Genomic DNA, 21,807 nt, shown 5'->3' on the forward strand with positions numbered 1-21,807 from the left:
TACAACGCCTTGGATAAGTCTGTGTTGCCATCATAGCGCTTAACGACATTTCCTTTTGGATGAATTTCCATTGTAGAGGGAGACGAATATGTACACATGTGATAATCACTGCCACGTATCTTGCAAATGTGTCCGGGGGGACACATTTACCAGGGGGACAGAATTACCTGTCACACCGGCAGCGCGCGCTCCCTTTAAATTGTAAACGCTTGTCACATGACCTGGTCACCTGACACGTTTCATGCACATGATCGCCAGGGCAGCGGTACATGCAAGAGGCGCGTGACTATTGACTAATGGACGTAACATTGCACCAGCATCCGGTAGCTGCCGGCCACACATGTCCAGAGTACCTGGCTAGGCTAGCGTGCTGTTTTCAAGGTCATTCATTGTCCTCCTTCCTCAGTAGCACCGCCGAGAGCTCAATAAGTACAGGATCGTCTCATCAAGTCAACGGCTACTAAAACTGCCTGTACAGGAAATTCGGGGTTCGGAAATTTTATGTAGCCTCGTAGGCCTAAATTTTAAGTCGGGTAGCTAGGCCATGTTTTAGGTCTACACTATAGACTACTGTCTTTGTGACTTTGTCTTTGATACAAATTCCAGCATTTAAGGCGCATATATGACATGTATGATATAGTTGGAAAACACTTAGAATTTTTCAGACCAGTCTCGATCTCATAGGGTTTGTACACAGGGTGTGAACATGCACAGTGACTGTTTTTTTTAATTTTATTTTGGGGACTCGCCATGACAAATCTTGATCTGGTTCCATGCTAGTCTGAGTAATTTGGATCCAACTTATCGCCTTTTTTTAACATTCGGGCATGGTTTGGTGACTTGGTGTAGCCCCATAAATGTGGCCTATTTACTGGACTGCCTCCGTAAACATAGGCCACACATCCACATGTACAAAAACGTGTCGCACTTTGCCAAATTTTGATTTTCACATTTAGGCTTAGTTTGTAGGTTTTTTTTGCTTTAGAAGTATACTCACCCTCTTTATAGGATAATCAGAAAGTGCTGCTTTTTTCAGATGTCTATTTTTCGTGAAATTTCCAGATTCATTTGCACACGTTTGCGTATCAAAATTTCACAAAAATTAGACATCTGAAAAAGGCAGCACTTTCTGATCATCCTTTAAAGAGGGTGAGTATACTTCTAAAGCAAAAAACCCTACAAACTAAGCCTAAATGTGAAAATCAAAATTTGGCGAAGTGCGACACGTTTTTGTACATGTGGATGTGTGGCCTATGTTTACGGAGGCAGTCCAGTAAATAGGCCACATTTATGGGGCTAGGTTTGGTGATACCCCTAGAACTATGGGTATTATGCATGAGTAATACCCATAGTTCTTAAAAAGGTGATAAGTTGGGTCCAAGTTACTCGGACTACCAAATAACTAGATACGCCACCTGAGGTACATGTACAAGTGGGGATCGATGATTAAGATTGAGGTACTAAAGTTTACTTAAGGTCCGGATGAAAGGTGAAATTTCCTGTTCAATTCTGAGAGCTCCCCTCGCGATTGTGAACACGTTAAATTTCCAACTTGTGTTTGAACAATGCGATGTGGTCGTGCCCAGCATTCGTTCAATTGTCCCCCTATCCGGAGTGCGATTCAATACTGAACGCGATGCATCAATTATGATAATGATAACGATTATGATAGCTTGGACCCTGCATGTTCTGTTGCCAGACCATGTCCGAATGTTAAAAAAGGCAATAAGCTGGGGCTGAGTTACTCGGACTAGTTCCATGCCAACATTATTGTTGTAACTTGATATTCACGAGACGGAAATCAGACCATTTTTCAATTTCATACTTATTTCCCTTAAAAACATCCCCCGGAACCATAAATCAGAAAAAGATTGGTTTGGATTCTGTCTCCTTCTTCTCGGAACGTTCATGTTATGTCATGAGACATTTATGCATATTGTATTAATTTCAACATTCGTGTACAAAGCTCTACCTGAATTAGACTAAGATAAGACAAAGCATGATTATTAGTGATAAATAAGGGTCATTATTTCAAGTTTTCGTCTGTGTGTGAGCACATTTTGATGTATGCGTTCAATTAAAAACTCAGATTTTTCTAAACCAAGATTATTGCTTAGACTGCATTGAGAAATTCTTAACAAATGTTCACCAGCGATGACATCAAGCAAAATCGGGGTCAAGTGCCACTGTATAGGATATTCAACTTATATCAGTCATTCATAAATACCTAAGACAGTTTACGCATTCCTATTGGTTGAGAGCCCGTCACGTGGCCGGTCTTAAACGGATGATAAAGACATGGCTAGCTGGTCTTAAACACTTTTCCAGTGTCACAATAAAATGTGGACTCCTAAAAATCCAGTGCCTCTTACTGTTTCATTGGTTGAACGTTCACAATCCTCACGTAGGCATGCGCAACACTACAAGCAAGTCAGAATTTTATAGTTTTAAATTCAAAACGCAACGCCCCAGGTGCGTTCTGCGTGACATCGCGCAGAACATGTTACGCGCGCGTCAATCTCCATAAAAGGGTTGTTTACATCTTACTCGCCAGCTGAACACTCCATTATTTTGCTAGAGGGATGTTTCAAAAAGCATGAAGTGAACTTGTTGAACAAAATCGGGATTTTTTGAACGAATTATTTGATATTTTTTTACGGATAAGGTATTTATGAATGGGAATAAATATGTGCTCGGTCGGTATTTATCACTCTGTTTAATACCGCTTAAAGTCTGGGTGCTGATAATTACCCTCGCCTCCGGCTCGGGTAATTATCAGCACCCAGACTCTAAGCGGTATTAAACGAGTGATAAAAACCTCCGGAGCACACATTTATTCCCTTATTATGGTACAAGATCTGTGATTGGATGGATTGGAACACCTGACATGCCTGACATCATTAATGATTAACATGTCATGTCAGCAGCATGTGGAAACTAGTAAAAATGTTGATAAACCCTAACTCCCCAGCCTAATTTCCTAGGAACCATACCCATTCTGGCGAATTCCAACACCGACATGGGAAATTGTACACACACACACACTGTTGGACTTAGTTTCTGGAGGTATGCCAACCCCAGTGTAAAAGACCATCAGTTTAGGGGTACAACAGATTTAAACAAAACTTGCTGATGAACTTTGATGGGTTGAGTTCGGTTAGGGTCAATGTTGAACCTTGAACATCTCTGAAGTACGTGTACGTGTGGTTGACCTAGAATTAGCAGTTGCACTAGTTCCTTTTGTGCACTGAGAGTATATAAATACAATTCTATTTTTTTTCTGGTGTCCATTTTTATATTTACATCTTGAATCAGATAGTTTGTAAACAATCAGGTCAGTGCGTTGGTTCTTTTCTCTCCTTCTACCATTTTGACCTGGGCTTGTTATGTGGATAGTGTTTTTCAGTCCCAGCGTGATTCCATGGGTTTCCCGAAATACTCCTCTGGAGTTTTTCACCCACATCCAAAATTAAACATTTTTCATAGTCTTCTCTCTACCCCTTTTTTAGGCTTGTGCTGGGGGTGTTAAGAGAAATCATTGGTTTCATTCCTAGAAATAGATTATAATAAATAATCACAAATTATTTCTGTTCTGCAGTGTATTTCTGGACGACCCATTTTCAAGATCAGTGAGCAAATGATGGAGTTTCTGTGGAGGTTTTGCGTTCTGATGTCCACAGTGATGATGGTCTTTGGTGCCGGCAAACGGCCAAATATCGTCTTCATCTTGACTGACGATCAGGACGTGACGATGAATGGAATGGTAAGGACATGAGAGTGCAATTTCTCCTTTTTTATTGCAGGATAAAAAGCTGTTTCTGTCACTGCAATAGCGTTTAACTTTAGGAAACACATTTGCACATTTTTCACTGCAGAATTTCAGTATCACAAATAAGGATTGCAGAAGTGATACAAGAACTGTTCAACTGTTCTTGTGCCCCATATATGTAGAATTCTTGAGCTAATTATCGTTACATACATGTACAAAGTTAGCTCATATTTTAATGAACAAATTGTCTTACTACCCATGTAGGGGAGTGTGTGGCCTAGTGGTTGGGGTTCGTGACTCATGATCAGAGGGTCCGGGGTTCGAATCCAGCCGCTGGTCATATATTGTGTCCTTGGGCAAGGCACTTCACCCCCACTTGCCCCTCTCCACCCAGGAGTATAAATAGGTACCGGCATTAGCTGGGGAGAACCTGCGATGGACTAGCATCCCATCCAGGGAGAATAGAAATATTCTCAGTCGTTTCATGCTACTGAAACCGGAGATAAACGCCAGCCTGATGAGCCACATTGGCTCGCAACAGACTTTATTTTATTTTATTTTTTCCCACGTAAACACGTAATTTTTTTGCTATTTTCATTCTTTTTCTAGACTCCTTTAGTCAACACGGTCAGTCTGATTGGCAAACAAGGAATGACATTCAACAACATGGTAAGAGAAAACTTTTCATTTCATTCTGTCGTATTCAAAGTTCAACGACAAATTTAAAAATAATTAAAAAACACAAAAATTGCCCCATTTTTCATACTGTAGTAGAGATATTTGGTACTTTGTCAGAAATTTTGGCAACATTTTGACTTCTAAAAAAGAGTGCGTCATTTCATTTGTTGCGCCAAATATGAAAAAGAGATTTGTCTGAAAAATCTAGATTTTATCAAATGAAAGCATATATAATGAAAGGTTTTAAATACCAGTACCAAAACCCAGATTTTTTTTCAGGTCAATACGGAACATGTACATAGATGAACGTTAACGACTTTTTGCTTTTATTTCAGTTTACTACTAGTCCTCTGTGTTGCCCAAGTCGGTCCAGTATCCTGACTGGGAATTACGTTCATAACCACAAGGCCTACAATAACTCCATCTCGGGTGGCTGCAGCAACGCAGATTGGCAAAAGGGGCCAGAAAAGACCACCTTTGCTACATACCTGAGGGGAATGGGGTACAAAACTTTCTTTGCCGGGAAGTACTTGAACCAGGTTAGGAGTGTCGCTATTTGTTCTTGTTTTGTGGATAAACCCTTTTGTGGATTTTGGGGACTTGGTCCAGAAGGCCTGGCGTGACTAAATATTGATGGAGTATGATGGACTTGGGCCTAATGACCTGAAGCAGTGCTAGGGGTATCAGATTGATTTTGCCTAGCTTCCTGTACTGCTATTGTGATAAAAGCCATGTGTAGCAAGTCCAAGAATGTCAACCAGTGCGTCAGTGGTGGATTCCATTATGTCATGTGCAGTTTTATATTAGACGCACAGTGATTGATGGATTTTGATGGAATTGGTCCAGTTCCTAGTAAAAGACGCTAGGGAGTTACGGTTAAGCATGGTATTATTGCTGATGTTGGAGAATGGTGGAAGGTTCCCTTACATTTCTAGATCCTTGGCACAATCATCCGGGAAGTTTTGTGGCATTTGTGCTCCTTGACAGTGGTGATTTTGGTAGGTTAAAGGAATTGGTTTCTTAGGGAGAAAAAATGCCTGGATACGTGTAGTGAAAGTCAACCCTAACTCTCTTGAGCATGTGAAAAAGGTTAAAATTTAAGGTTTCAGGACTGTTAACCCTCCTATGCAAACATATATTCTGTGCCAAGTTGTCCTGTCAGTAGAAATCAACCAAGTGACTCTTTTCAACAGTTAAGAGCTCCCAGTCTACATAGAGCAGTATTGACTGGCTCTGACTGTTTATGTAACTGGATAGGCCCTACAGCTTTGGCCAAGTTCGGGCAAGGACCATTAGTCGACTAGTGGTTGATTTGTGACGTACCTTACGCCTGCGCACTGATAGCAACGTGCAAATGTCTCTAGTCAAACGCTGGTCAAAATGTCATCGCAAAACTTCTGGATCCTGGCTCTCTGCTAGCGTTATGAATGCGCGTGGCTATTGGTTACCAGCGAAGCAACCAACCCCAGTAGGCTGGTTCCAATTAGTCGACTAGCGTAGTCAACCACCGTCGACTAGACAGAGTTCGGGCAAACGTTAGTTAACCATTGGTCAACTATAGTCCTTGCGCGAACTTGGCCTTTGCTTTGACTGGGGGTAATTGAAAAGCCAGCTGTGCCCACAACTTTCCTGCTTTGCCTGTTCGTGATCTGTTGACTGACTTTGACTAGTCACAGTGCTTGCTTGACATATGATCTGACTGCTGGTGACTAGCCTTTGTTAAAAGTACAGCAGGGGAAGTGGAAGTGAAATTTGACTGTCTGTGACTGTTTAAATAGCAGGAGGGTTAATCATTAGAATGTGAAGGTGATATTAATATGATGTCATTTTTCCCCCATGATATCCAAAATCAAGTTCTAATAATCTAATCTCCAAACTGGGGCTGTTCTTTTCTTATTGAAGTGATTCTTCCCGAAGTAAACAAACTGACGTTTTATCCATGTTTCTCAAGTTGGAACAGGACATTTTTGTAGTATGCACTTCCGCACCCCCCCCCCCCCCCCCCCCCAATGCACTTGGTGCTTCCAAAGGCTGTTATGTTATATCATGCAACCTAAACTTTAAAAACAAAAATTGCATTTCCCAATTGCTTCCATTTGAAAATTCCATGTATTCTTAGGTTTAATAGACCTGCCATACATGTTTTTGGTTTTGTCTTTTTTTTGTCTAGTATGGGACTAAAGATGCTGGAGGAGTTGCCCATATACCACCAGGGTGGGATGAATGGAACGGTCTGGTAAGGAAACAAAAAAGGAGAAGAAATATAAGTGCCCATAAATATTTTTTTATGAAATATTTTGAAACCGGGATTTGAACAATGCGATGTAGTTAAAGGGAATGTACATCATTGGTTTTTGCTGTAATTTTCAGAAATGAACTATTTGAGGGTTAGTATAATAGATCAAATATTGTTTGAAGTTTTGTGTTCGAAAATGCTGGAATAACCAAGAAAAACAAAAATGTTCTCAAGTAGTCTGGCTCCCTGACTCCACTAAAAGATGAAATTGATCAATTTGTAGATGCCGGAAAATTGTGAGTAAGGAAACCAGTCTAGCTTGCCTGCACCCGTTCACGAACATGTAACCAAAAGCAAACAAAATTTGGAGTGTAAAAAAATGGTAAATTTTTTGGAGCAGTAGTTGAAAAATAGTTAGGTTACCAACGCTGGTCGGCTGACCACCGTTGGAAATTGATACAAAATACAACTCTTCTTGAAAATGACTTCACACCAGGTGCCATAATTTTACTGGATGCTTTAGACTGTCATTTACCAACATCGTAGTTAGGTATTTCGTAAAAAATAGGTAGTTTTGTTTTTCGATGTTTGCAAATGTATATTCCCTTTAACCAATTTTCATAAAGGCGAAAAAATGACATGTATGTTAGTATAACAGGAAGTAGCTTACAAGCAAATAGCTTGTCACACCACATTTTTCAGCACTGAGATATCCTTACTGTGCGACGTTTTGGGTCATTTACTTGAATGTTTTTTTTTTGGACGAATGGAATCCTAGGGAGAGAGAGGTGGAGGGAGGGATTCCCTGTTTGCAGGGGACGTATTAAGCCGTGAACCCTAAACCCTAAATTGCTACTCACGAGTACCTGCTTCTACTTGTGCCAGGACGAGTACTTGAGTAGATGAAAAACAACGAGTAGAACAACGACTATCCCCCCAAATCTCTCTTTATAACCATTGAGGCTGGGGGGGGGGGGGGGCGGGGGGAGGGGAGAACTGTGTATGGAGCCCACTGTCTGAATGACACGTGTTTGTATTTTTCTCTCCCAGGTGAAAAACTCAGTCTACTACAATTACACGCTGTCTGTGAATGGCAAAGCTGAGGAGCACGGAGATGATTATAACAAAGACTACCTGACGGACCTCATTGTGAGTTGCCTGGATTTGGTTGTAATTGTGAATATCATAATAATTATTTTGCATTCCTGTTGTAAATAAGACGGGATAAATAAGAGATGACAAAACTGAATTGTTAGTGAGTCGTAACAAGTTAATCCTTTTTGTATTTCTCTTTACAAGCCCTGTGTGGAGATCATTTCATATTTTGAAAATCCTCCTGAAGCTGATGCCTCACACTGTGTTCACGCTTTTTTTCTTACAGAACAACCGTTCCCATGAGTTCTTAGAGAAGCAAAGCACGACGACCCCGCCCTTCTTTGTCATGGTCTCCACGCCAGCCTGCCACGCCCCTTTTGACTCCGCCCCTCAGTATGTCCAGAATTATACCAAGAATGCGGCTCCAAGGGGCCCCAGCTTCAACAAAGCAGGAACGGTGAGATATTAGGTTGGATTGCAACACGAGATTGCAACAGGAGATTGCAACAGGAGATTGCAACACGAGATTGCAACACGAGATTGCAACACGAGATTGCAACACGAGACCGGTTGTTCTTATGATATACATTTGAACCATTCTTTTCAATATTAAAGCGGTGTACTATGTGAATATTCATCCCAATTAAATAGATTCCTTTTCTAAAGTGTTATTTTTTCCAGCAATGCAAGAGTTGGTCACTTTTGAATAACACATTGACCCCCAAAAATTGGCACATGTTTAGTGATTGAATTATTACTTTACAATTTTGACTTGTTGGCTGCCAGACAATATATCCGATCTCACGGGGTAGACTGGTTCCTGCCCCACAATCGGTATTGATAATGTATGGACCGGGAGCCAGTCTGCTCGCAAAGTGGATCTGTTCGTACCCAAAACAAAAACCTTTTTTTCAGACGGATGCAGATGTCAAAAAAAAATAAGGAGGAGGTTTATGGTTGGACTAACATACAAGTTGAAAATTAAATAATAGAAAATATTGAGTTTGTTGAAAGGCATGGGAACACAACTGTAATATTGACCTTGAATCATTGATTGAATTGTTCTATTTGACCCACCAAATTTCGTCCCATGTATCTAATGTAGAGTGCATGTGTCTGTCGGCAATTTGCACTCTGGCCATGATATTTTTCTTTTTGGAAAATCCAAGCGAAAATGTCAAACAGATTATGTACTTGAATTCATGTAAAGTCCAAAGATCTATCTCATTCACTCATAAATGGTGCCAAATGTTTTGGAAAAAGTGTTATCAAAATGCAATGTGCATCGCCTCTTCGATTTTGTACTGCATGTTTCGTTAAACCATTTAAGAATTTTGTGTGGGTTGGATATCCATTCAGACTGAGGACTTGGGACAATGGCCCAGGTCCTCGGGAGAATTTCTTGTACAAACCTTATGGGAGCTGTCGAGAAAAAGGTAAAGAACAAACAAAAGGGAACAAAAGAAGGAAAGGATCAGGTCCTCATGAGTAAAGTAAAAACAAGCTGGGTGTGTGAGTTTGTTTCTGCATTCAATAGGGGACGTTGAACAATAGAGGACAATAGGGTCCCCAGTTCCCGAGAGGTCCCCTATTGGATTCGTGTACAAAACATATGGGAGGTCTTCCTAAAAAGTTAGTACAAACAAAAGACGGACAATAGGGGGTCCCTAATTGCAGGCAAATACAAACATGTCTGTGTTTGTGGATCGCATGCCGTATTGTACTTCAGAAATTCATCATTTTTGTTTTACTTACTGATTTTTTGTCAATAGGACAAACACTGGTTGATCAGACATGCGCCAAACCCAATGGCCAAGGATTCTGTTACATTACTTGATGATGTCTTCCGGAAAAGGTAAAAAAAAAGACTAATTTTGTGAGATTGGTTACATAATACCAGTGCTGTTTGGAGAAAATTATGCTTGGATAGTCGGACAGATTTGAACAGTTACAGCTTAAAAGAAGGCAGGTTTGACAGTATCTTTTTGATTTTGATTTCTGTTTTGTCTGTAGATGGAGGACTCTTCTCTCGGTCGATGATATGGTCAAGAACATCGTGGACACCTTGGACAGCAGAAAGCTCCTGGACTCGACGTACATCATCTTTTCTTCAGACAATGGTTATCATTTAGGTGAGGCTTTGTCATTGTTCAGTACTGGGCAAAGTACTTCCTGCACATTGAAACAGAGAGGCTTGAAGGACCATTTTGCCGCCATCTTTCTTGCATTGTGCAAGTGGGCAGACAGGGTGCAATCAATCACATGCATAAATACATTGCGGAGAGGACTATACAGCGTGTGTCAATAAAAACGCAGGATTCAAAGCGATTTTTTTCTGAGAAAATTATGCTACTGGTGTGCCTAATTTGATAAGGATTTGATTGTCCATAATTTCATCTTTGACAAGATTTTTGTTTGGTGGAATTTGGACTTTTGGTTCAAAAGTTATGACAAGTTTTGTGAAGCCCTTCTGAAGCGGGTTGGTCTGATTCAATGACCTTAACACAACGACCAGTTATGTACAATGCAGGTATGCATTGAAGACAATTAAACCAGAACAAAACTTTCTTTGAAACTACTGATGATAAGTATCACTTAAATTTAATAACTGGACTATCATTGTTTCAAAGCATCATGAATTATTGACTAATAACATTGATTGTGGACTAAAGGATTATGTAAGCCTAATCCTGCCACACATGTCCTTCTTTGTGATCCACAAATACTTTCACCTGTACTGAATTCAAACCTTTCATTAGGTATGTGTGATTTCACAAATCAGACCAGCTTGGAATTTATAACCTTTCTTCAATGTACTCTATCGCTGGACAGGATTGTCAAAATGAGATGGGATAAAAAGCATAGTGAAGAGAAGGAAAGGTACTTTGAAAAGAGGGTTAACATTATGATGAATAGGGGTGGTTTATATTCTTAATATTTTTGTTTCTAATCCTGCGTTTTTATTGACACACGCTGTTTAACTAATGAATGTTTGTGAATGCAATGGTAAGAATAATTTCATGAGGTGGCAGGTTCTATTGCACGAGGCGAATGCATCCGTCCCCGAATGAAAATTATTCTTTCCATTGCACGAAGGTGAAACATTCATTATTTGCTTTATGCAACACCCTGAATAAATCCTCGTCATCTGGTTGGTCAGAGTTGTCAAAAGTGTGACCGTGCAATGGAAATGCTATTTACCGTGGAATGGAACTTCTATTATTGCTATTCGGGCGGGGCGTGGGTTGGTACGAATAATTTAAGGACATGTGATCAACGATCCACCAATCAGATGATGGGAATTTATTCAGGTGTTGTATAAAATGTAATATTCAACATAAAGCCTACCTCTGCAAACTGGTTTCCACCTCCATAATTTATTCAAGGTCATAATAGAGGATTGGGAACCAGTCTTTCCATCTTCCTTGCCGTACGAGATGATATCAATGTACCAAGTAAACATGTTCAATAGACCTTTCTACGCGTGGTTGGCAAAATGCACATTTGTCAATGACTCCAAACTAAAAAATGATGTTTAAATGATAATCGTTTGCTAAAAAAAAAATTGGTTAAAGTGGTCATAAATTGCCTCAGATTGCACCACAGAGCTTCCAGAATCCAAATTTTTCAAACCCCACGCCGTCAGGGCTTCGCGCTTCGTGCTCGCATTAGTTCTTATCAAGGTATGCCCCCCCCCCCCACTTTTGAGAAGCGATCGACACCCTTGGACTTAAACAAAAATTGTTTGTAATAATTTGGAAAGATGTTTGTGAAAAGTTTGTAAATGGAGGAAAAATGTATGCAGTAATGTTATAGTCACGTGGTATTTATCACAAAATGCTAATCTATGTATAACTCCAAAGAATGGTGTTCCATATGTGCCATCGGCGTCCCATTTTTGGGCGTTGCATTTTTTTGCTCTGGCAGGGATCATTTTGATTGATTTCATGCAAGACTTTCACACAAGACGGCCAGAGCTTATTGTGCACTCACACTTGTCTTTTTGTTTTGTTTTTTTACTTTCAGGTCAGTTTTCCTTGCCGATGGACAAGCGACAGTTGTACGAGTTTGACATCAGGGTACCCCTACTGATACGAGGTCCCAAGATTAAAGCTGGCTCTGTCACGGACTATCCTGCCTTAAATATCGACATCATGCCAACGATGATACAGTTAGCTGGTGACCCAGCACCAAAGGATGTGGATGGCCTGTCACTGGTGCCCGTCCTGGTAAACTGCCCCTTCCACGTAGCATTACAATAACATTGTCTGCATTAGCCCCATAAATGTGTCCAATTTACTTGATTATCTCCGTAAATAAAGGCCACACTTCCACCATGTACAAAAACACTGATGTCGAACTTTGTCAAATTTAGATTTTCACATTTAGGCTTAGTTTGTAGTTTATTTTTGCTTTAGAAGCATACTCACCCTCTTTATAGGCTAATTCGAAAGTGCTGCCTTTTTCAGATGTCTAATTTTCGTGAAATTTCATGTTGAAATTTTGATACGCAAACTTGTGCAAACGAATCTGGAAATTTCACGAAAATTAGACATCTGAATTTCCAGATTCGTTTGCACAAGTTTGCGTATCAAAATTTCAACATGAAATTTCACGAAAATTAGACATCTGAAAAAGGCAGCACTTTCTGATTAGCCTATAAAGAGGTTGAGTATGATTCTTAAGCAAAAATAAACTACAAACTAAGCCTAAATGTGAAAATCAAAATTTGACAAAGTTCAACATGTTTTTATACATGATGGAAGTGTGGCCTTTATTTACGGAGGTAGTCCATTAAATTGGCCACATTTATGGGGCTATGTCCGCATTAACCCATTAGCTCATGTACCACCCCAACTGCCCAAGCACTCTATGATTTTATGGATTCATATGACATTGTAAATTACCTTGCCAATCGGTTATTAAAAAAACTTCTTGCAATATATTTATCTCTGGTATAAATGAACTTATTTCTGAAAAAGAGTGGTGGGAAAAGGTGGGGGAAGGTGGGGCATGCGGGCCCCCTGCTTGAGACCTGTTCCCCCCTTGTGTTGCCCCCTCCCCACCTCACAATTTCGGGAAGACTAAAAACACAATGAGTGTCATCCCCCCCCCCCACTTCAACCCCAAATCAACCCACACAAGTGTGTATTTGCCTGCAATCCAGGACCCCCTATTGTCCCTCTTTGACCTCCCGTATGTTTTGTACACGATCGTAAATTGGGGACCTTCGGGAATGGGTGGCCTCGTTGTCCTGTATTGTTCAACGTCCCCTATTGAATGCAGAAATTAACTCATACCTTCCACTGGTGTGAGGGGCCGATGTTTTTGTTTGGCCACATTTCAACCTTTGTGTAGTGTACCGTCAAACGAAATGGCTATTTTCTTCTGTGCATAAGTGCATAATGAGTAAATCCCCATAATAAATCCGCAGTAAAACTAGTCCAAGTCTACTCCTGAACTTTTTGACATATTAAAAAACAAAGCACAAAAGTTGGCAAAGGAAGAACTGTAATATAACTGGAGATGCTGATTCATTCAACGTTTTTTCAACATTATCTACGTTGCAGATTCCAAGTACAACAGAAACGGGTGGTCTGTCACGTGACTGCCTCATTGAGCATAGTGGAGAATATGAAGTGAATGGAATCAAAGGTTGTCCTAACACCGAATTCCTCGCTGTAAGTATAAGTTCTTTTTCTCCCCCTACATTTTATTCTGACCATCAATGAAAAATCCTAGCTTCTACGTTGTTCGGAAGCTGCTGGTCAGGTCTGCAACGTGCAAAAACAAGCAAGTCTTCAGACCCAAGACTTGTGGAGATAATGCAAGATGTAGTCACCTAATCCTGCAAGTTGCGTTTTGTGCAGTATATCCCAAAGCAAGCTTAAAGCCTGTCAGGGTCAGGCAACACCGCCTCTCTATATCTTGATCAAAAGGTACCTTTACATAGGAAATTCTAGGCAAACTCTTCGTTGTTCGAAAACTTCTGGTCAGGTCTACAACGTGCGAGAACAAGCAAGTCTTTAGATTCAAGACTTGTGGAGATAATGCAAGATGTAGTCACCCAATCCCGCAAGTTGCGTTTTGTGCAGTAAATAGCATAGCAAGGCCTGTCAGGGCCAGGCAAGACCGCCTCTCTAGATCTGGATCAAAATGTACCTTAACATAGGAAATTCTAGGCAAACTCTACGTTGTTCGGAAGCTGCTGGTCAGGTCTACAACGTGCAACAACAAGCAAGTCTTGAGACCCAAGACTTGTGGAGATAATGCAAGATGTAGTCACCTAATCCTGCAAGTTGCGTTTTGTGCAGTATATCCCATAGCAAGGCCTGTCAGGGCCAGGCAACACCGCCTCTCTATATCTTGATCAAAAGGTATATATATTCTGACCATCAATGAAAAATCCTAGTAAATTAAACCAGCCACATCATGGGAATTGATCTTTAAGACTCTTTTTGGAATTTTTTTAATGCATCAAAATAGAAGTTTTTATGACCTCTCTGCTTAGGAAAATCAGTCAGCTTTCGATTCCAGAAAATTCAGGACATCATGTAGTGAGTTTTAAAATTGAACATTCCTTCTGCTTCTTGAACATAAATAAAGAACCTACAGTTGATTTCACGAAACTTTACGCAATAGCTTAAGACCACTTGCACCACAATTTATCGCGTAAGTTGGGCAACATTTCAGTGTACGACAATTTCATGAAAGTGTCATAGTGCGTAAGTTAGCGGCTTGCCCAAGAAATTATGGTCAGGCAGGCAACTTTTCCTAGGATCAGCTGATTTCCTCGTTTTTCACTTCACACTTATGCCATTCAAGACTGAAAAACACTGTACAAAGTCTTTTAAAGGTTGGAGTTTCCTTGTTTTAAGTTTCTTCCAAGTTGCATGCCTGTATGGTGTAACTTACACAATCATTTTAGGTGGCGTAAGTTGTGGCGTGGCGACTGAAATGACCCTATTTTACCAGCGTGTTGTGATTGTCATGGAGCCTGTTATTACACGAGTTCACAAAGGTGCGAGTCACAGCTTTGTGTGTGAAGTGAATGAATTGCTATTTTACTCGTGGCAAAATAGTTGCTGCACGATTCCGAAAAAAGTTGGACAAAACTGTTTTCAAAACAGCGGGCGGTGGTGATGCAACAGCTGTTTCATGAAAGAACACAATTATACACAAACAGCCGCCATAAATACTATTATTATCCTTGCCCAAGATGTTTAGATTATTAAAACTTTTCACAGCTACACGAAGTTTCGTGAAATCGATCGATTTCGCAATAAATTAGTTGCGTAAGTCCTACGCATAGCGTAAGTGACGCACTGTTTCGCGAAATCAGCTGCTGTATTTCTAACATAACCTTAAGATTTTGACGTTGTGAGTGGATGTTGTTTAATATTAAACATAATTGAGTACTGGAAAGTTAGGTTTCTTGTAATAAGTTTACTTTTCTCATTTAACCAATAAAAGACTTGCTCTTGTATTTTGGAATATCAATATTGAGTTGTACTGACAGAAAAATGCAGCCTCATGTTTGGTCTGTCACATAAGTCTTCTTTGTATTTTGTTTCCCTTTAAATTTCCACTTGAACAAATTAAGTCACCAGAAGTGAACCGAGATTTTCTGATAGAACACGAAGGGGAGTGGTTACCCCACGGTGACTTTGGCTGTAAAAATGTCGACTTTTGTGCTGTAAGTAGAAAAAACAAAGATTTGGGCTTGCATCGCCGTTCCTTTCTCAACCACCTCAGCTTTGCCTCAGTTGTTTCAAGTGCGTCACTGAACTTACCCTAACATTCCAAAATTGAAAATGCATCGCAATACGTTGTAGTTTACTTAAAAACATGGTAGCATTGCTGGAATTAACTTTGATTTGATTTGATTTATTTATTCACAATTTCCACATAATAACGATACAGATCAGTTTAAGATTAAACAAGAAAATTTGAATTAAAAAATTAAACATAGAGCGTCCCCCATCCAGTGGAAAAAGCAGGGATAACGCAAACAAAGTTTTAAAAACTTATTTCCATTGAGGTCCTAATTGACTTGAATAACTGACAGAAAGATAGCTTTGTTTGGATGTATGAACTGTGTGCAGGAACAGTTACCTGTAATTGCACTGTGTCACTGCTCATGGAAACTCGCTTGCGAGGGGCATTTGCAAAATAGTTCGCGCACGTGATGCACAAATTATGCATGCACCGGTGGATTTAGGGGGTGGGGGGCGGGGAAATGGCCTCCAAGAACCTTTCTACGGACATTGGTACTATAATCCACTCAGCATGCACTGGCATTTAGGTCAGAATAATTGTACTGTGGGCAAAATCATGCGTCCATCGGCAAATTTGCCGTGTTGAAGAGCGCCACCTATTGTTGGATACCGTCAATAATAGACAGCTTTGTACAGCGTCCCCTATAGGAAGATGGTGCCCAACCCTCTAACCCATGTCCCCCAGCCCCTCCCCCTTTGTAGATCTGCTGTTGTACGCATGACAAATTTATAAATGTGCACAAACCCATAGCCTCTTCCAATGGAGCTTTTTTTCCCCCCAATGGCAATGGCAGCATTTCGTCTCTCTTTGTCACTGCTGTTTTTATGCATAGAGATCGCATAGACAAATTCTAGCTTATGCTGTGAGCAACATATGCACATTTGCACATGGTTCCTGCTGCCTGAAAAAAAAAAAACCTTGAAAAGTCACGCAATTTTTTTTTAATTTCCAGGCCTGGAAAAGTCTTGGAATTTTGTGAGGATCAATTGATTCAAAACTTTAAACTTTGAATATTCACAATACCCGACAAAATGTTCCTCTTTGTTCATCAAAATCGACATTTCTGTGAATGAAACCTGAAACTGTAGGTATTAAAGATGTCATTCATGACAAAAATAAAAATCACATTTTGACAAAATTTTCTCTGATATTTTGGGACGAGCTGTTAACAAGTGTGATACGATCAAGCTAAATGATTAGTTTGTCGGAAATTGTGATTTTAAGGTACAGCCCAAAATAGGTCGGAAGGGGAGTAAATTTCAAAATTGACTTTGTTGTAAAATCGGAAGGCTACATACCATTATGTCCTCTTTCATGTCAACTATTTCTTTCTGAGAAAAAGTAGTTAAAATGTGACATTTTTGCTAAGGAGTTAATATTCAATAACCTGAAATGAAGCATACATGTTTATTGTTGCTAAATGAACACTTCAATTTTGACTCGTTGATTTCTCTGTTTTCTTCTTTCTGATCTGCCTGTGTTCTAAGTCCCAAAACTTCTGAAAGGGAAGTCGTATTCACATAGGGTTTTCACCAAACATATACTGAAAGATAACTCTATTCAAAAATGTAAAAAAAAGAAAAACACCAAAATTCAATTAGCCTGGCTGACAAACGACTCATTTAGCTTGATCGCATCACAAATGTGATCCTTCATGGCTGCAAAGCTTGCATTTCTAATACTGTTTTCTTTTCTCATATTTTTTTTCCTATTCCTTGCTGTTTTTGTCATGCCGCTTTGCATTACCAGAATTGCTTCCCAAGTTGTGTTTGTGAGGACAGTAAGAACAACACGTTTTCCTGCGTTCGCTCTATCCATCCCGGCGTCAGCACCATGTATTGCGAAATTAGTGACACAGAGGTATAACAATATGTCAGGCCATCGGGTGAATGCTGGATAACGCTAGAGGTGGTTGGCATGGTAATTGGCAGCAGCCAATCAGAATCCAGCTTTGAAAATGTACCACTGTCAACTGCCTGTAGGGTGTCCAGTAAGAACCTTTTCTATTTGCTGGCTCTTTCTCATGGCTCATTGAAAAGATCACATTTTTTCACCTCTCAAAAATGTCACCTCTCTACTACAGCGCGTCCCAACATATCCGCAATTTTTTTTTGCTAGGCTCTAGTGTCGGCACGGAAACACGTTCCGCCATTATTTTTATACCATTTTAAAGCTTGGAATCTTAACTTTAGGCCTGGTAAGTATTGGTTTGATATTTAAAAGAGTTTTAAAATTATTCGTGTCCAAATAAATGCAAGTCGAAAACAAACTCAACTGATTTCAAGGAAAATCAATGATGCGGTATATCAGATGAAAGCTCGGGTCAACAAGCTTGTGAAATGAACAAAAAAGCAGTTGATTTATATTAGAAAGACGTTGAACTTGAAACAAAGAACAAATATTGTGAATATATTTATTAGGTGTAGTCTACGTGGATCGAAAAGAAAAGGAAACACAAAAAGTAAAAGGCAACGAGATCGTCACATCATGAACATGATGAAGAATTTCCACATTAGAAAAAATGTGCATGATTAATTTTCCTTGAAACCGGTTGAGTTTTTTTTTGACATGCTTTTATTTGAACACGAATAATTTCAAAACCTTTTTGAAAATCAAACCAATACTTACCGAGGATAAAGTTAGGATTCCAAGCTTTAAAGTGATATAAAAATAATGGCGGTACGTGTTTCAGCAGCAACGCTAGAGCCTCGCAAAAAAATATTGCGGGTATTTTTGGACGCGCTGTATGGCAACTACATGTTTGGTTATGAGAGTTTGGAGTTCCTCTTTGGAACAAACTTTGGAGGAATGAATTGGGGAAATAAAAAAAAGTTACAAAATTAAAACTATTTTGACCTCAAAAGTGACCTGAAGGTTATGCCATGCGAAAGGGTCAGCAAATGTATTTAACTTTGGTTAAAATTGTTGTCTCTTTTTCCTTCCCTGTTGTTGCTTGTGGATCACACCACTACAGCAATGCTCACCTGACTGTGTGTGTGAAGATAGCAAGAACAACACGTTCAGCTGTTTACGTCACATAGACGCAAAGTCCAGCTATACATATTGTGAAATGGTGGACTCTGAGGTACTCAGCAAATTGTTCATTTGTAAGATCAAACGTGAGAATATTGTACCCATAATGTTTTGCCTGAGTTAAGATTGTGCCGATGGGCACTCTTATTTGGCTGTTGAAGTTCCAAAGGACAAAATGCAGGGGCTTTGTTTGTTACATTTCCAGGAGGTTTATTGCTTGTAACGGAAAGAATTTTTTTGGGTCAATTTTAGACTTTTTCGGCATAACCATATAATCATATTTGTCCAAGCTTGATGGCTGATAAGATTTAAATGTGAACATTTTTTGTTATTTCAGTCCTTCACATTCATTCTGACAATTCAAGAGTTCTTCCAAGTTAAAGCTGCTCTCACATGATATTTGGTTTTTTAGTTTCGTTCCCAGAAAATAGATTTTTATATTTTTATAAAAGTATAAAAGTAACAATAATTACTGTGCAAATTTGAAATGATTTGAAGCCCCACAATAATTCAGGTGGTTGTTTTTTGTGCCATTGTAGCCCCAGTGCATCCCAGATTAGACTACCAAAATTGAAAAAAAACGTATTGATTGAAAATCAATTTGGGAAAATGAAAGAATCTGTTGATGGGATTTTGACTTTGGTTGCAAGTGTTTCTTCTCACTCTTTTCCCACGTTGTCGTTATTGCAGTCCTTCCAGGAATATTACGATCTGATCAAAGATCCTCACCAGTTGACCAACTCCATCAAGTCAGTCAAGCCACCGGACTTGGCCGCCATGCACAAAAAACTGATCCTGCTTCAACTGTGCAAAGGAAACGGCTGCCGTCAGCTGGTCCCTCCCGACAACGTAGAAATAGAGGGCAGTGTTTAAGAACCACAGTGTTTAAGAACCACAGGGAAAGTTTGATTAAGGACCATTGGGAAATGCTTGGTTGGTTCGTGATATTCCTAGTTGAAACCATAGAGCTATATTAAATTACTAGAGCGCTAACTCTTCATTCTTGTGCGCGGAGACGCTTTGAAGCCGCTCTGGGCGCAGACATTTTGAACTTATTTGCGTGTTCGTAGAACACAATCAAAATAGATGGATTGAATTTTAAAAGTGTACTCTAAATGCAATGCGCAAGTAGAAGATATGCAAACAACATAAGTGCATCATGACGGTTAAAAAATGTCACGGCGAAAAGTATCTTCAGTCACAAGTTGCGCTGTTTGCGTAGAGCAAAATGAAACGTTCATTTCCTGATTGTGCATTTCGGTTTTGGGCGTATTGGCTTCGATGACGCACCGCTATGGAATACAAACACAGATATGCAAATAGCCGTACAAAAGCCGTACACAATTTCAGGTTTTCCATAGGTTTGTGCACAAACATAGATGCGCCCATCAGGCATTACTTTGTACATCAAGTTAGCGCTCTAGTAATTTTATATTGCTCTATGGTTGAAACACACCTCATTTCAAACCTTCATGGTCCTGCACTTGATTTCATGAAACTCATCATACCTTACGATGCGTCACATCTGTAATGCGTCCTGCGATTCATTTCACCAAACTTGTCAGTGCGTCATAGGTGTATTTATAACACAAGGTCACTGTTATGTGTATTTATTCACTGCACAGTAAATAGTCGGTCTGATATTCAGCAAAGAGTCGTCAGATATCCTCTCGGACATTTTTAAAATGTATAACAAAATGGCGGACGTACGATGCAGTTTTAAAAGGAAGTCAAGTTTGGGGTGGACCGTAAGCTACTTTGAAATTTCATCTGCAATACGCCAGGCTACATGTTTGAAGCCTTTGTCCAGGAACTTACAAAGAAACATAATTTTTGTGAATGGATCATACGACGCGTCGCAAGCTGCGAAGTGTTACATAAAAGAGGAGAAAACTGGTTGAATCACTGGTTTTGTAGAATTACGATTATTTTTTTGTCTGTTATGGTTTTTTTTATATACGCCCTGTGTATATAACCTTGCCTTTCATTAGCCTTTTGAGATATGAACACGATAGGAGGGTGCTGTTCAGAGAGGGTAAAACCACTTTTTATAATTTTTTACCCAAATTTACCCACTTTAACCACTTCGCGCCGGTATTAGTTATGCCAAAAATTTCAATTTTCGCAAAGGGCAAAATTTTCCAGGCAACTTCTGATAAACAGCCAAACGCGACAAATGCTGATTCGCAAGATTCATTTCAACAGTATTTGAACGATGTTTCTTGCTGAAACCTCATATGTGATGCGATCAAGCTGCATAGGTTATTTGTTGGGAATTTTTATTTTGAGATTCGGGCCAAAAATAGGGCCACTTCATCACATCACATCTCTTGGTGTTCCAACTTCCATAATTTTTTAACTAAAGACGGTACCAGCATGCGGTTTTCACAGCAGTAATGCTGAGATTGTGCTCTTACAAAAACAACAAAAAAATAACCAGAGTCGACAAACGACTCATTTAGTCGACAAACGACTCATGAAGCTTGATCGCATCACATATGTGATGCAATCAAGCTACATGATTCGACAAACGACTCATTTAGTCGACAAACGACTTATGCGACTCATTTAGTCGACAAACGACTTATGTAGCTTGATCGCATCACATATGTGATGCAATCAAGCTACATGATTTGAAAAGAGCACAATCTCAGCATTACTGCTGTGAAAACCGCATGCTGATACCATCTGTAGTTTAAAAATTATGGAAGTCGGAACACCAAGAGATGTCATGAAGTGATGTGATGAAGTGATCTTATTTTGGCCTGTATCTCCAATTCATAAATACCTAAGACAGTTTACGCATTCCTATTGGTCGAGAGCCCGTCACGTGGCCGGTCTTAAACGGATGATAAAGACATGGCTGGCTGGTCTTAAATACTTTTCCAGTGTCACAATAAAATGTGGACTCCTAAAAATCCAGTGCCTCTTATCGTTTCATTGGTTGAATGTTCACAATCCTCACGTAGGCATGCGCAACACTACCAGGGAGTCAGAATTTTAAAGTTCTAAATTCAAAACGCAACGCGCCAGGTGCGTTCTGCGCGACATCGCGCAGAACATGATACGCGCGTGTCAATGTCCATAAAAGGGTTGTTTACATCTTACTCGCCAGCTGAACACTCCATTGATGTTTCAAAAAGCATAAAGTGAATTTGTTGAACAAAATCGGGATGTTTTGAACGAATTATATGATTTTTCTTGCCGAAAAGGTATT

The 21,807-nt window shown here is 39.7% G+C and overlaps 1 protein-coding gene across 2 annotated transcripts; it reads left to right on the forward strand.

The window, feature by feature from the left end:
- Positions 1–273: 273 nt before the first annotated feature.
- Positions 274–20,515, forward strand: LOC119732202 (N-acetylglucosamine-6-sulfatase-like). 2 transcript variants are annotated; one of them, XM_038205632.1, is made up of 13 exons: positions 274–488; positions 3,599–3,763; positions 4,379–4,438; positions 4,783–4,986; positions 6,618–6,683; positions 7,734–7,832; positions 8,065–8,235; positions 9,551–9,633; positions 9,792–9,910; positions 11,805–12,007; positions 13,349–13,459; positions 18,532–18,642; positions 19,281–20,515. In XM_038205632.1, the coding sequence occupies exons 2-13, from the start codon at positions 3,638–3,640 to the stop codon at positions 19,461–19,463; spliced, it is 1,536 nt and encodes a 511-aa protein (XP_038061560.1). In that variant the 5' UTR covers positions 274–488; positions 3,599–3,637; the 3' UTR covers positions 19,464–20,515. The 2 variants fall into 2 exon arrangements, with proteins under 2 accessions (XP_038061560.1, XP_038061559.1); XM_038205631.1 differs by lacking the exon at positions 18,532–18,642 and adding an exon at positions 17,307–17,417 and having other exon boundaries at positions 280–488.
- Positions 20,516–21,807: the final 1,292 nt, after the last annotated feature.

The sequence above is a fragment of the Patiria miniata genome, unplaced genomic scaffold, assembly GCF_015706575.1.
Source record: "Patiria miniata isolate m_02_andy unplaced genomic scaffold, ASM1570657v1 HiC_scaffold_24, whole genome shotgun sequence".
Classification (NCBI taxonomy): Eukaryota; Metazoa; Echinodermata; class Asteroidea; order Valvatida; family Asterinidae; genus Patiria; species Patiria miniata.

Bases quoted from the DNA above. Each gene is read 5' to 3' on its own strand.
- LOC119732202 (XM_038205632.1), top strand. From the start codon at position 3,638: ATGATGGAGTTTCTGTGGAGGTTTTGCGTTCTGATGTCCACAGTGATG. The intron at 8,236-9,550 runs GTGAGATATTAG...TTTTGTCAATAG, and splicing joins GCTTCAACAAAGCAGGAACG to GACAAACACTGGTTGATCAG. The intron at 9,911-11,804 runs GTGAGGCTTTGT...TTTTACTTTCAG, and splicing joins AGACAATGGTTATCATTTAG to GTCAGTTTTCCTTGCCGATG.